The sequence below is a fragment of the Chiloscyllium punctatum genome, chromosome 33 (genome assembly GCF_047496795.1).
Source record: "Chiloscyllium punctatum isolate Juve2018m chromosome 33, sChiPun1.3, whole genome shotgun sequence".
In the NCBI taxonomy this organism is placed as follows: domain Eukaryota; kingdom Metazoa; phylum Chordata; class Chondrichthyes; order Orectolobiformes; family Hemiscylliidae; genus Chiloscyllium; species Chiloscyllium punctatum.
Window position 1 is genome coordinate 25,748,641 of NC_092771.1, and position 15,290 is coordinate 25,763,930.

A 15,290-nucleotide genomic window follows, 5' to 3' on the forward strand; every position below is an offset into this window, starting at 1 on the left:
TAGGACAGCAGTGGTTAGCACTGCTGCCTCACAGCGCCAGAGACCCGGGTTCAATTCCCGCCTCAGACGACTCTCTGTGTGGAGTTTGCACATTCTCCCCGTGTCTGTGTGGGTTTCCTCCCACAGTCCAAAAATGTGCGGGTCAGGTGAATTGGCCATGCTAAATTGCCCGTAGTGTTAGGTAGGGGTACATGTAGGGGTATGGGTGGGTTGCGCTTCGGCGGGGCGGTGTGGACTTGTTGGGCCGAAGGGCCTGTTTCCACACTGTAAGTAATCTAATCTAAATTACAAGTATGTTCACAGGCCTCAGTTTAAACCTCTGAACCAGTGTCATCAGTGCAGCCCCACTGCAGTGTCAGCTGAGATTGTCCCCAGAGTAGAGTTTGAACTCATGTCTTGAGATGAGGCCTTTACAGCTGAACCTATGGTGGGAGAAACCTAAAGATGGCAAGTGAGGAACCAAGAATTGAACCAATGTTGAATTGTGGCAGAGTACTAGGAATTTCATTTACCTACTGACTGGATTCCAAAGACACAGTGTGGGGGGGAGGGGGGGGCACGCGGTTCTTATGCATTATCAGCATGGCCACATTGGGCTGAATGGCCTTGCTCTATGCTACAATTATGATATAATAACCACAAAACCAATCTGGGATGACAAGATGGAAAGCAAGTCAACACCTGCCTTGCTCTATGCTGCAATACTGATAATGTTACAAGAGCTCCAGATTGAGAAAGTCATTGCAAGGTCAGAAAGATGGGAGAGGAATGTGCAACAAGCATAGGACACTAAGATTTGGGGCACAAGCTTAAGGAAACAACAGAGAATCCCAAAGAATAAATGCAAAACAAAGAAACAGAGAATAGAGGCAGACAAAATGCAGAAGGTAGCACAGGTCGAAACAGAGGTGATCTTTCAGAAAAATATTGGATGCTGTGATTCTTGTAACATTTGTCTGAAATGTGTTGCCGGGGGTTTCATGCTCCATCCCTTCAATTCATGAAGTTCCAAAGACCCAGAGAAGGTCCACAGATCAATGGAGGAAGCAGAATTAGCATGCATTAATGAAACAATAGAGCTAACATAAAACACTAGCCGTGCTTATAGGGGCAATCAGGAATATCAGAGAGTCACTTATAATGAAAGCGTTCTTTGGGATAGAGGTGGGAATTTTCATCTTGAGTACACATCAGTGTGGAATTCTATTATCGCAAAAGCTGATTAACATTTATGTCAATGCCCACAACCTCTCAAGGCAAATAACATAATTTGAGTCAAGAATGGAGAAAAGCTGTTTGGGCTGACACCATGATGTATCACTCTCCCCACTTTAAGGTCACATTTAGAAGCTTGTGAGACCAGAGCAAGTGATTCCAGGTACTGACTTGCTTTCCACATTTCCATCCCAGATTGGTTTTGTGGTTAATACAGAAGATTTTGGGGACTGGAGAGGGGACACGATTGTGAATAAGAAAAGGCTGACAGAGCAGGTAGAAAAGAAGTGACAATATAAAAGAATGAGAAAAGCCGTAACGAACTCCACCAATAAACTGCATTTTGCCTTCCCCATGTTTACAGCTTAACCTTTTAATTTGCATATTCCAATTTGATTTACCAGCTGTCATCCCTAATATGTAACTGATCAAATTCCTTTTCTAAACTAACTGCTTGATCTGCACTCTATTTCTGCCACATTTCTAAAGTGAATGCAATCACATATTGCCAGGATGTTTACCCAAAACCTAGTGATCTCTTTGGAACCATGGGTATTCTTCAGGTATGGTCAGCTGAGAGAGTTGCTCCTACCCAAGAAGTGAACTGGAGCAACCGGAGACAGTTGAGGTTTTGCTCTCATTAGCACGAGAGGATTCTCAAGGGTTGTTGATAGATGCTATCGTCTGAGCTGGGAAATGCCTGATAGGCTGATAAAGGAACAAATCCTACTGTACCATCACAACACCCTGGGTTAGTATGCTTCCAATAATTGCAAGATCTATGGAAATATGCTAAGCTAGACAATTCCCTCATTGAATTATAATCCCTGTGTTGAACAACAGATCCAATGTGTTCAATGTTTTGAATGCGACCTCAACTTGAGGCCCCCACCTGCCTCTCGGGTGGATGTGTAAGATTCTATGAATACTTGAAGGGACATCAACATCAATACCCTAAAACTACAACTGCTGAAAAATTGGTTGCTGCCCTGTTGCTGTTGGCAGGATCTTGTTGTGCACAAATCCCCGTTCACTGGGACATTATGATCCAATTCAAACAAGAATAGATTAGATTCCCTACAGTATGGAAACAGACCCTTTGGCCCACACCGACCCTCCGAAGAGTAACTCCCAGGCCCATTTCCCTTATCCTATATTTACCCCTGACTTATCACTACGGGCAATTTAGCATGGCCAATTCACCTGACCTGCACATCTTTAGATTATTGGAGGAAACTGGAGCATCCTGAGGAAACCCACACAAACACAGGGAGAATGTGCAAATCTACACAATCACCCGAGGCAGGAATCGAACCCTGGTCCCTGGCGCTGTGAAGCAGCAGTGCTAACCACTGAGCCACCATGCCACCCCCAAAGACAAGACCACGGGGAGAAAACCCCAAAATAACTGTGGATGCTGAAAATTAGAAATAAAAACAGAAATTGCTGTGAAAGTGCAGTAAGTCTGGCAGCATCTGTGGAGAGAAAAACAGTACTCCACCCGAAACCTTAACTCAGTTTTCTCTCCATAGATGCTGCCAGACCTGCTGAGCAAGACCCCTAGGAGATCAGTGCTAGAACCAGTCCATAATAATAAAGCACTAACCTGAGATCTAATGCTAACCATTTACCAAGGAGTGTTTTCACGCAACTGAAAGCGGAGAATGATACTCCAATATTCCAACCATTTCACCAGCAAAGATGAAAGGCAGAACAAACAGAATGAAAACAACCCACTCTATAATAGTGAAAAAATTTTTTTAGACTAAATTAACCTTGAGATGCCGTTAGTAATGGGATATTATGGGTTAAAGGAGATAACTATACTTGGGGTTAATAGAAAGTAAAGCACTTTAGAAACAGGGTTCCTGCGATTTTCTCCAAATGAATGTTATAAGGTTGGGTGAGATATACAAGAATCGTAGCTCAGCAGATGGAACAAGAAGTGCTCAAAGTGAAAATTAAGGAGCTTTCTGCTTCACTGTGGGGTCTGCAGCTTCAATTCATTATATTATCAACTTTGGATTTATAAACCGTGTAAGAGCTGCCCAAACAGCTGAAAAAGCTACCACATGTCTTTTACTTGCGAGAGAGAAAGGGAATTGGAATCCACAGAGAGAAAAGAATGAAAATGCATCCTGCACTCTTTTAAAGATTCCAGAGCACCACCTACTTAGTAAAATAACAAGTAGAAGAGGCCATTCAGTCCCTCCCTCGATTCTGTTCCACAGCTTTCATCACTGATTCTGGCAGCTGCCTGAAGGTGGTATCGGCATAGGTTTGGGGTAAAAACACAGTTCCTGATTAACAGAGTAATGTGCTCAGCCACCCTCTGGGAATACAGAACAATTTAATGGAAAATAATAATTAAAAGCTTAACCAAGGACAAAATACAGATGGAGACTTGTACTAATTAGGTTAAGTGCAAGCCCTGTTCATCATCACAAAATAAAAAAGGTGCTGTAGAAAGAATGTCAGTTTTAATTGGAATTTTACAATGCAACATTTCTACAGTACAATGATAAGACTGTGCAATCCTGCAGTTTCTACTTCCAAACACACAGAAGACCCTACCCAAACTGATTAAAAGGGGGGGAAAAAACAAATACAAGGATTTTGGGCTGGCAAAGCTGGGCCCAGTTGAGCACTGGCCCTCACTTTATGTCACAGTACCAAACAAAGACAGTGTCAATTGACCATTATAAATTAAGATCAGAGAAAATGATTTTCCATCAGCTGTAGAACATAAACTCCTGTATGTGAATCCCAGCCAAACAAACATCTCCATCACAAATACAAATCTGGAGCTAGATGCAATAGGAGACTAATCAACAAATGTGTCCTTTTGCAAATGCCAACCCAGACACACTCACCAGGTCTTTACTTTTTGGGGGGGGGGGGGGGGGGGGGGGGGAGGAGGGAAGGATTGCTGACAACGCTGAACGAGAAGCCACGTGCAGAAATACAGCACCAAATGTCATCAGGCAGAATTGTCACAAAAGCAAAATATTGTAGATGATGGAAAAATAAGAAATAGAAATAAAAACAGAAACATTCAGCAGGTCAGGCAGCTTCCAGAAAAAAGAACTCTGAATTAACATTTAATCTTCCGTCCACCAAAACATTTGCTCTGGATGTCTGTCTGTCTGTCTCTCTCTCTCCATAGACGCTTCCTGTACTGCTGAATATTTCCAGCCTTTTCTGTGTTATGTGGAATTGTTTCATCCACAGCTCAGTAATACTGGAAGTTCTATATAGGTGCACCCTCCAACTTCTAGCAAGCATTGCAGATGCAAAAACAGCATTGAGTTGAAGGTTCTTAAATGTCACACTTCATTCAGCACTCCAGATAACGGATCAACTTTTGAGAGAGTTGAATTTGGAGTGAGAATGGGAGAAATAAAGTTGAGTTGAGGAGGCTGCTGTCTATTTTTCCCCACGTGCCTCACTCCTTGGGACACAAGGAGCAATGGGATTCTACCTGCAAAGTCCTGATTCTTCCAGACATGTCACCAGCTCCTTTTCCTGCAAAACAAAGGCTCCACATCATATCTCCACAGCCAGCTTTCCAAAGACTCCTGTAATTAATACTTGCAACTTCATGTTGAGCTTCTTACCCAAGTCCCACAGAATTGAAGAATCTAAGTGGGTTTTATTAACACAATGCGTGAATGCTATGAAGAGAAATATATTTTATTTCACCACCGTAGCTCCATGACCATGGTATGGCTTTTGAAAACTTCGGAGAAGTGCTCAAACTGGTCTGATGTGGCATGGTGTGTTGGACTGCAACAATAACAGATGGAACGCTCCTCAAAATGCCTGCTCCAAGGGGGGCACTTTAAGAGCTGTCGCATTAAAATAAAGGCTGGCAACAGACATGGGTACAGGTACCTACACTCAACACAACATGAATTATGGTGTAATGCTATCCACTTACAACCCTGGGATTATTATAAGTGGGAGAATGCCTCAAGGGCTTTGAATATTCCTTTGCAGTTACAAGTTGGAAGGGAAAGTGAATGGCCTGGCTTCACTGCAGTCGGTATCCCTACTCCTGCACTCCAATCAAATCTCACAAATCACATCCCTCAGGTGTAGTGATATTCTAGGATAGTGGATCAGTGGGTGATGATATTTTGTGGGCAAGAAAGATTCCTTTGAAGCCTTTGATTGGACATGCAGGTATTTTCATTTTGAAATTGCACCCTAAATTCTCCCTTAGTTGCAAGTAAGGATGAGCGTGCTGTATAACCAGCAAACCCTCCTGTTACTTTAGAGACTGGTTTCTAACCTATAGGGATTTAGAAACTTCCATCTCGTTACTAATTTCAGGTTTTTCTTCCCTTTGCCCACCACCTAAAAGCAACTTGGACACAAATAAAACAGGTAAACAATATCAGTTAAATAAAAAAATCCAGAATCAATCTATTTACACACAGAAATGTGTATGGCTCACAGCACATGACCTATGAGTCTTAACCCAGTCTCTGTAATTGCAACATTCTTGTACAATAACCAGCCATCACCCCTATGAATGGTAACTCCACCTGTCAGAGTGCACTTGGCATTCCTGTAGTTGAGCCCAACTGTGCAACCTTTGTAATTCAGCTAACAGCAACCTCAAGCGCTTCAAGGCTCACCTTCTACACACCCCAACCCCTTACGCCTCAGTTTCAAGACAGATTAATTTGACCCACTGACCAAAAAGTTGATGAAGGATGGAGACAACGATCAATGTTCTTAAAGCTCCTCCCTTGTTGAATCTTGGTAGCAATTATAGGACCAGCTATCACCGGGCTAAGGTGATATTACAGCTCACTGTGAAGACTGAACTTCAGAAGTTTAGCTTTCCAGTTTATGATACTCCCTCGCCAAACCTTTGCACCATACCGACCAGTTGCAGGAGGTTGACAGGCACATTTATGTTAAGATTCTCAAACAAGCTTTCAGTAGCAAGTAGTGCCTGAATTAAATTGTGCTTATGCCCAGATGATAATAGAGCTCTAATTTAAATTAACTTGTGCCCTCCCAAATTTACTTAGGGTCAACTGTAGTGCCAAGAGTAAAGTGTAAATGTGCCTGATGCTGAGATCCTGTATGAGCCTGACTGCATCATTCTCACCAGCATGCCAAAGTGGTCAACTTGGTTAGGTTTTACTGTAGTTTGGTGGATTTATTATAGCTTAAGGATGAGGCTTTTAACGGGAGGCGGATTACTAATACTTTTAATGACAATAACTGCCCTCTTATCACCAAATGGTTAAGTTTTGATTGAACCCTAACTTGATCAGCATCTGTTGCCATGACGTTGGGTACAGCTATGGAGTGCTGCCCAATCTATCTGCAGTCAAACACTCTTTCCAAGCTGATATCCAAAAAAGTGGGACAATTGAGAATGAGGAGACACCAGATCAACTCATTGTTGTTTTACAGTGAAGGCCAGTGGAGCTGCCCTTCCACCCCTTCAAGCCTGGGGTTCAAATCCAGCCTGGACCAATAGCCTGAAAGGCTCAGCTGAGATCGAAGGCCCAGAAGGAGCAGTTAATGGCAGGAAACCTACACTCAGCAAGGAATTTCTGAGATTGGGGTTAAGGTGCATCTCTGGCAAGTGGCCTACAGAGCTTTCAACAGCCCCATGTGGTACCCAACTGAAGAGACCCAGACCTACTACTAGGGTGAAAACATGTTGAGGGGAGGTGTAGTGTTCCGTTATTGCCCAGTGCTGGCACCCTGCAACTTAATGAGCACAAAATATGTTTTAAAAAGTAATGGTCAATCACACTCACTTTAAAACAAAATAATTTTACTCTTTCTTCTCTCCCCTGCCCAACCAATGTTACACATCAGCAGTTCAACTGTATCTCACACACTGCTGAAACAGATTCCTCACGGGAAGGGGATTTGGGACAAAGTGAAAACATCGTGCTGTGTGTGGCTTGATTACTAATAACCGCTTGGAAATGAGAGGCCTTGAGGTGGAAGGCTGATCAGGTGAAGTGGTGTCCAAATGGCTAGACACGGGACAGACCCATCCATCTTAGCTTGACAAGAGGCAAAACTATCTGTCGAAGATTGGTCTACATCTGGGTTGGAGTGCTGAAACAATGTTTAGAAAGGGAAACAAGTCACTGCAGAATTCAGGGTTGAATCATCAAAAGGTCTTTCAAAAGGAAACAAGAGAAAGATCAAATGGGCGGTAAACTTGACAAGAGTTTCCCAGAGTGTGCTATAATGGGATTGACCACAAAGGTTTGCAACCTACTCGTATGGTTAATTCAGAAAGAGAAACTCCCCCATCTCTTACCATAATGTTCGAATGTTGACAGTATGTAAGCTCAGCCTGGTGCCAGGAGTGCACATAGAAAACTATTTAATTCTCAATTTTTAAAAGAAAATAGGAACAAAAGGTTACTTTAGCAAGAAAAAGGACAGACATGTTTAACCATTTTAAAAAAAAAATGATTTCCACAGTTGTATTTTATACAAAAACAAAACTGTGGCTAACTCGTGAGAACCCTCCCCTGTGGATACAGAACAAGCAGCACAAACAGCAACAGTTGTAAAACAAGAAAACAAACCAAAACTGGTTGTTTTTTTTTGTAATTATTACAGTCTAGAATTTTGAGAATTTTATTTCGAAACTCATGCTCGGTAAGCAAACGTGTGCTATATTTACAAGACCACAAAGAGTAAAAACACAGCTTTTACTCACACGCTCAAGGTCGGAGCAAAACGATCAAAAGGAAGTCTCATTGATAGTGAAACCTAATCCTCCAGTCACTTTGATTAAATAGAAGCCTTCCTGCCTAAGCAACCAGGCCAAAACCCACTGGTTTGGGTCCCATTAGAAAAAGTTAGGACAGTACTTAGTGGAAGCTGGTCCTGACAAAACAGCCACTGAGAGAGGGAGGAAGAGTCAGACAAATCTGCAATGTTGTCTCATTCAAATATTATTACACCTGAAAGCTGCATTGTAAGGAGATTCAGGGCAGGCTTCTTCCTGAAGTGACTGGATATTATAGGCTCCACTGTATCGCTAAATCATCATGTTCAAGTATGAGTTCTGACAGCAGTGATCCAAGTTCCAAACAACCAGCTATTAAGGAATCTATAATGGGTTTGTACTTCACCAGTCAACAGCTACGTAACCCTCTTTCTAAAAAAAAAACTCTACGTTTTACCTCAGGTAGTTCCCAGCCTCTCCCAACAGGGTCAATGAGGAAAGATCAACCCAAACAGAATACATAACACTTAAGACAAAAAGAGCATCCAAGACAGACACCAAAAGTTGTTCACAAGAGCTGAGCTCCCCTGTTCCTTTAGAGACAATTCCCAGTGCTTGTTTTTTTGTATGGGCAGTTTCATAACATGTTTCATGACTGGAATGTGATACTAATCTATATTTTGGAATGGTATTTGATGAGTTGCTCTGCCTGTCAGAATGTGTAACAATGTTTACTTGCAGCAGCTCATCAGGAGACATTACAACTCCTTCCTAAGTCTGTTTTCCAAACACTAGATGTTTAGCTTCTTTGTACCTTTAATAAAGGAACAACAGAAGGGCCTTAAAGGAGCATTTCAAAGCATCTGGGAAGAATACAAACAAATTATGATTTTCCACAAAATGTATTTTAAAATAAAATTTGATTGAAATTCTTAAGGCTATAAGGAGTATTCCGAAATAACAAAATAAAGTGTAAGATCAATTGCAGCTAATGAAATGTACAATCATTGTTTCATTTCTTCAATTCTTACAGAGCTGCCTCCTGGAAAATAGATCTTGTCTGACTGGGTTACAAAGGAGGTGAAAGAGCATCACATGCTCTAGGTTTACCAGCACTGCACCAACAAATTTGAGCCATTCTCCAGGGCTCTCAGCACGGTCAACAAAGCCTCATTTGGTCCCTGATGCCCACTGTTGGCAGAGACACACAAGGGGCTATATGATCAATTTAGATTCAAGCACTGGGGAGTGCTTCCCAAGCCAATTTGCCTTCATTGCAACCTGAGCAATGCAATGCGTCAGTCTTAATGCTTTTTTTGGCTGTTGCTGCTGAGGTGGTGTCTTTCTCGACTCCCCAAATAAGTCGTTTTCCCCCCCCCTCTCCCTGCTGCTCCGTCAGCTTCTTCCACAGAATACCTTAAGCCCTTTGAAAGTTACAGCACAGAATGGCTAAATGTGACGAGAATCAACACAAGTGTGAGGTATGTGCCAGAAAACTCCAAATACTGTCTACTTCTGGTCATTCAAGTTTGTACTTCGCTTGGAAAGAAAGTCTCAATTAACCGATGGTTTGAATTAAGCAAGTCAAATAAAATTGCACAAGAGGCAAGTGCATTCATGTACAATTCTCATCAACATAATTCAAGTTACACAATTTTGAAATGAGTAGATTGTACTTTGAGTAAACAGATCATCTGGAGTAATCCACACTAACAAGTTAACCTGACAGCAGCAAGAGGATACCTGGATAAAGGACTAGTTAAGTCAAATCTGAACTGTCTACACAGACAGTTTAACCAGTGCAATCCACTGCCTGCTAACAGCTCCTCTGGTCCTGGAGCCTTCATACCTCCTTTGAAATATCTCTCGAAACGCGATAAGTTACTGGCCTGAGAAATTCCGCACTTTAAGGAACAATGTCTAGTTCAAAGAACTGGGACTATAGCCTTCGAGAAGTTGCATTTCCCCACCTCTCTGCACCCCCGCAGGAAAGGTGTCAATTTAAAATAATTATTTTTTTGACAATCAATTAAAATTGTTGCTGCACAACCTGGTAACTAAAAACCAGCAGCTTGTTTCAGTGTTAAAAAGAGCAGAATATTGAACAGATAACAATGTGAACATTTTGCATGATGAGACCACAAAAGGAGATTCAAACAGCTTGCACAACTCTTGAAAGAGAAGATTGCTTCCTCCCACACAGCCTGAGCTGGTTTCCTCCATTTCCATCTTCCCATATCGAAACTCCTAGACAGATTCAGGAGTGCATGCGGCAGCAACAGATGGTCAACACCAGTCTTTCAATGCACTGGGACATTTGACTTGTTATAGTGTTTGACTAATAGTGGTTTGCTGGTTACAATGATCAGCAGCCAATTAACAGTCTACTGGATGGTCAGGAGAATTTTCTTGTCACTGAAGTTACTGATTGCCCCAAGTAAAAACTTTCATGTGCCTGGTACAGAGCCTGTACTAAGATAACTGCAGATAATGAACCTTTAAGACACATACAAACGCCCAAGGAAGGACTCTCCTACAGACACCTCTTCAGGATCATTTGGAATGTGAGAGCAGGAATGTCCAGAGTAACATTGCATCACTTCAATCCATAGATTTCAGAGGTTAAAAACCAGGGCTCAATGATGTCAAATGATTTCAGTAGGATGATCCAGACGTGGATGAGATTCACCGCATTCGGAAGTACTTTGGTTGAGTTGGCATTGCTATAGAAACTTAACTGAACTGTAATTGGGGCATTAGTTATGGTACGGTTAGTTAATTCTGGTCACTTAACCATACTAAGACTCCCTGGTGTTGTGTCCAGACATGTAGCTGGGATGCAGTGCTAATATCTCCATTGCTCAATTTGCCTCAACCCAGCTATCTAACCCACGGGAGAACTGGGGAATCACTTCTGGCAAAATGGTTAATCTCCATGAACTCGTCTCCGGTGCCCAGCCTTTGGGTTTCAGTCGCAGCATGAGGAGAGTAAGTAAAGCCACAGGCACTTTGCAGCTTCCTGAGGATACAGCTACCTCAAGCAGGAATCTCCGCAGTCACTGGCCAGCAGGTACGGAGTTGCTTAAGGATCCGATTTCTGAATATGTTACAGAGGGGAATTCCTCTGTAAACCCCACCCACCCTTCATGCTGACCAAACAAACCCCAACCACACAACCCCGCACCTCGCAGCACCCCACCCACCCATTCGGTCAAAACACTGGGAGCATTTCCTACAGTCCCAACACATTCAATCCTTTTCAAGTTGCTGCTTGCATGTTATGAAAAGAATGCCACTCATTAGGGCCCTATGAAGATGAGCAAATCCTACAACAATCACAATGAGGGAGACAGGTCAGGAAAAAGCTCCAGGCCACCTGGCCAGAGTCAGAAGAGGCTGTTCTTGAGGATGACATCACCACATGCAGTGCTCCTAACGATCTTCCTTTGTGCCCTGTGAAAATTGCCCAAAGCGTACATAAATATGCTGTCTATTCACTTTGGCAACTGCTATGCAGTCGCCCTTAGATCAGATGCCCGTGACATTTGTAGGCATCCTACGTGCCAACTCTTAGGGGAGGGGAGAGACAGAGAGAGAAAGGCAAGGAGGAGGAGGAGGACAGGAAGGAAATTAATGCTGTTTTCACTTTGTAATGTTTCCACAGAAACAGTGTTCTTTGGATAATAACCATCAAACATTTCAACTAAAAAAAAAACATGTTTAAAAGTGGCAGTACTGGCTTGGAAATTACTGCAGCAGCCAGTGTGTGTTCACAATTCACACTGCATTTGATCGAATCTGGATGTCAGCAACATAGACACACACACACACACACCCACACCCACACACACGCGCACGCGCACCCACCCCAACATTAAGTGCACCTTAAGAAAGCAAAAGAGCCCATCTCTTTTCGTAAAAATTACTTCAGCCGGCTTACAACGGCCAAAGCCCAAAAGTTGCAAACAAGATCAAGAAAAGATTGAATAGTGAAGGGGAAGAGGGAAGTGGAGGAGGGGAAAAACAGTAGATTTTAAAATTTCTCACAGCTTATATGCTACATCACAAAATAGAACAACCACTTTGTTTTTTTTTTGCGACAAATGCACCTGTATCTGCCCATGTCAGTTTGGCTGACTCCTCGTTCCTCTGGGTGGGCAGCTCGGCACTGAAGAGTCTATTTGTACCCAGAGCGAGTGTTTCACCACACTGTCCATCTCGATTTGTGGTGGTGTGGAAGAGGTGCCGATCGCCCAGTTTCCTCACCACCTTACCCCGCACCCCACCCCCAATCCCCACCTCCTCCAAACCACACTTCTCCCACACCCCCGTCCGCCCCAAACCGCAGCCAGGAAAAGTGAAAAGCCTGAGGACTTCTGCATCTGCGTCTGTCTGGCCATCTCTCTTGTGGGAATTTGGTCATCATGGTAAGAAGTGCAATTGAGCCTGAGTGTTTTGAAGGAAAATAAGAGGATCCTTTCCCAGCGGAGAACACGCAGGCACAGGCAAAAAAAAAATAATAATCATACAAAACAAGGATCAGAGTCTGAAGCTTCTCAACCAGTCACGTGGCATTTTCATCCAAAACAAAGGGAGTTGAACATGCAAGCAGAACCTCGCCGCCCGTCGAAAGCTGCAGTCATTTGTGCCTATCTGCATTCTTCTTCCTTTTCCTCTTGAAGAAACAGCAACACCTAGAGGTGGCGGAAGACAGAAGGGGAGAAATAAAAAAAATGCTATTAATGAAACTTGCAGGAGTGCTGCTTGCAAATGACTCACAAAAGAGAATAATCTTCCATTGGAGCATACAATCACACACTGAATGCCCACACTTCCTTAACACTCCCCCAAAATCAAAACATATAATTATACAACTGATCTAGTCCATGCATTCAAAATTGCACTTGATCAAACAAATAAACTATCAAGGGTAAATGTAAATTTGATATCCAAATCAAGGGGAAGCTACACGGCTGAATGATGGATAAAGTTATGATGATACGGTTAGATAAAGTTGGGTGGAAGGGGCTTGCGTGAAGCAAAAAACAGTGACATTGATCAGTTTATTTTTCTTTATTCAGTGGTGGGATGTGGGTGTTACTGGCTGGGCCCAGCATTTATTGCATGGCCCTAGTTGCCCCTTGAGAAGGTGGTGGTGAGCTGCCTTCTTGAACCGCTGCAGTCCACCTGCAATGGGTTGACTCACAATCCCATTTAGGGAGAGAATTCCAGGATTTTGACCCAGGGACAGTGAAGGAATGGCAATACGTTTCCAAGTCAGGATGGTGAGTGGCTTGCACAGGAGCTTGTGGTGGCGGCGTTGCCACGTATCGGCTGCCCTTGTCCTCCTAAATGGAAGTGGTTGTGGGTTTGGAAGATGCTGTGTGAGGATCTTTGGTGAATTCCTGCAATGCATCTTGTAGATAGTACACACTACTGAGCTGGATAGTCTGTTTCAATGTTGTACGTTGCAAAACTTTAGTTTATACATTGAAAACTATACACCATTATTCAATGTGCAAGTTAAATCATTGATTTGCAAATCTTTGCAAGACCTCTAACAAGTTGGAGTAAAGAGATTGGCCACAGACAAAGGTACAATCCAGAGGTTGGCATCATTTCCAGATTCGCATAGTCAATGACCATTGAAACTAATTCACCTCTTGTGGATTTTAAGTTACAAACAACAAAGGGTTCCTCAAGATCTTGAGTGGCAAAGTATAGTGGTTACAGTGGTATTGTAACTATTAGTAAAACAAAAGTCTGGACTAATAATTAAAAGAATATGGTCTAAACCCATCAGAACAGTCTGGTGACAGGAGTTCAATTTTAATAACATAGAAATAACAAACTTGTGCCAGTAACTGCGACCATGAAGCTGTTTTTCTCAAGGAACAGTAACTGGCTCACTTATACCTTTGGAAAATACAAATTCATGGAATGTCTCTCTCACTGGAAGGTTTAGCAACACCCCAACAAGCCCAACCCTGCACTATTGCCTTCATGAAGGTTGTGGTGAGCCTTGAGCCACTGGAACCCATCGTAAGCTGTCACCACCTTGTGCTACAAGGGAAGTTGTTCCAGGATTTTAACGAGCAACACTGAACGAATGGTGATATATTTCCAAGTCAGAATGGTGAGTAACTTGGAGGGGAACTTACAGATGTTGGTGTCCCAATGTATGTGCTGTCCTTGTCCTGCTGGATGAAGTGGGCATAGCATTGGAAGGTGCTGTCAAAAGGGTCTTCATGTGTTGCTATCATGCTATAGATGGTACATAATGCTGTTACTGTGCATCATTGGCAGAGGGAATGAACATTTAAAGGAAATGGATGGGCTGCTTTGTTCTGGATGGCGTCACGCTTCTTTTTAGATTAGATTAGATTAGATTACTTACAGTGTGGAAACAGGCCCTTCGGCCCAACAAGTCCACACCGCCCTGCCGAAGCGTAACCCACCCATACCCCTACATCCATATCGACCCCTTACCTAACACGACGGGCAATTTAGCATGGCCAATTCACCTGACCTGCACATCTTTGGAGTGTGGGAGGAAACCGGAGCACCCGGAGGAAACCCACGCAGACACGGGGAGAACGTGCAAACTCCACACAATCAGTTCTTGAGTGCTGTCGGAGCTGCACTCATTCACGCAAATGGAAAGTGCTACATTACACTCTTCGGGATTCTCACTGACCAGAAACTTGACTAGAGCAACTATTAGAAAATATCATAGCTACAAGAGCACATCTGCAATGTGACCAAAGACCATCCACCATTTATAAGGCACAAGTCAAACTGGTGAAGTGGTAATTGGCTGGATTGGATTTTGTTTACCTTTCTTTAGATAGGACATACTTGGACAATTCTCTATATTGTAGGATAGATACCAACATTGTCATTTGACTGGACCTACTTGGTTAGACATGTGGCTAGCTCTGGAGCAAAGATTTCAGTACTATAATTGGGCTGTGGTCAGGGCACACAGCCTTTACTGTGTCCAGCACATTGGTTGGAGAATCTAGAACAAGGGCACCACTTAAAAATAAGGGGTGTGCCATTTGGGTCCAAGATGAGGAGTGAGTATTTTTACTCAGAGGCTTGCGAATTTTTAGAATTCCCAATCCGAGAGGGCTGAAGAAGCTTGGGCTTTTGAGTATATTTAAGGTAGAGATTGACAGATTTCTAATTATCAATCGTAGGCAGATTTATGGGGTTGAGGTGAGTAATAGGCACTGAGCTGCTCGCTCAGCCTAGATCGTATTGGATAGCACGGCAGGCTCGATGGGCTGAATGGCTTACTCCCATTCCTATGGTCTAGGTATCCAGTGGAGGTAATGGATGTAAA

At 43.0% G+C, this 15,290-nt stretch overlaps 1 protein-coding gene across 8 annotated transcripts in view; it reads right to left on the minus strand.

Annotated features, from left to right (window-relative positions):
- Positions 1-3,546: 3,546 nt before the first annotated feature.
- The window catches only part of LOC140458498 (casein kinase I-like), a 222,879-nt gene continuing 211,135 nt past the window's right edge, over positions 3,547-15,290 (minus strand). For all 8 annotated transcript variants that reach the window (XM_072553186.1, XM_072553185.1, XM_072553184.1 and 5 more), the window contains one exon: positions 3,547-12,636. In XM_072553186.1, coding sequence (XP_072409287.1) covers positions 12,582-12,636 — 55 coding nt within the window. In that variant the 3' untranslated portion in view covers positions 3,547-12,581. The remainder of the gene's footprint in view (positions 12,637-15,290) is intronic.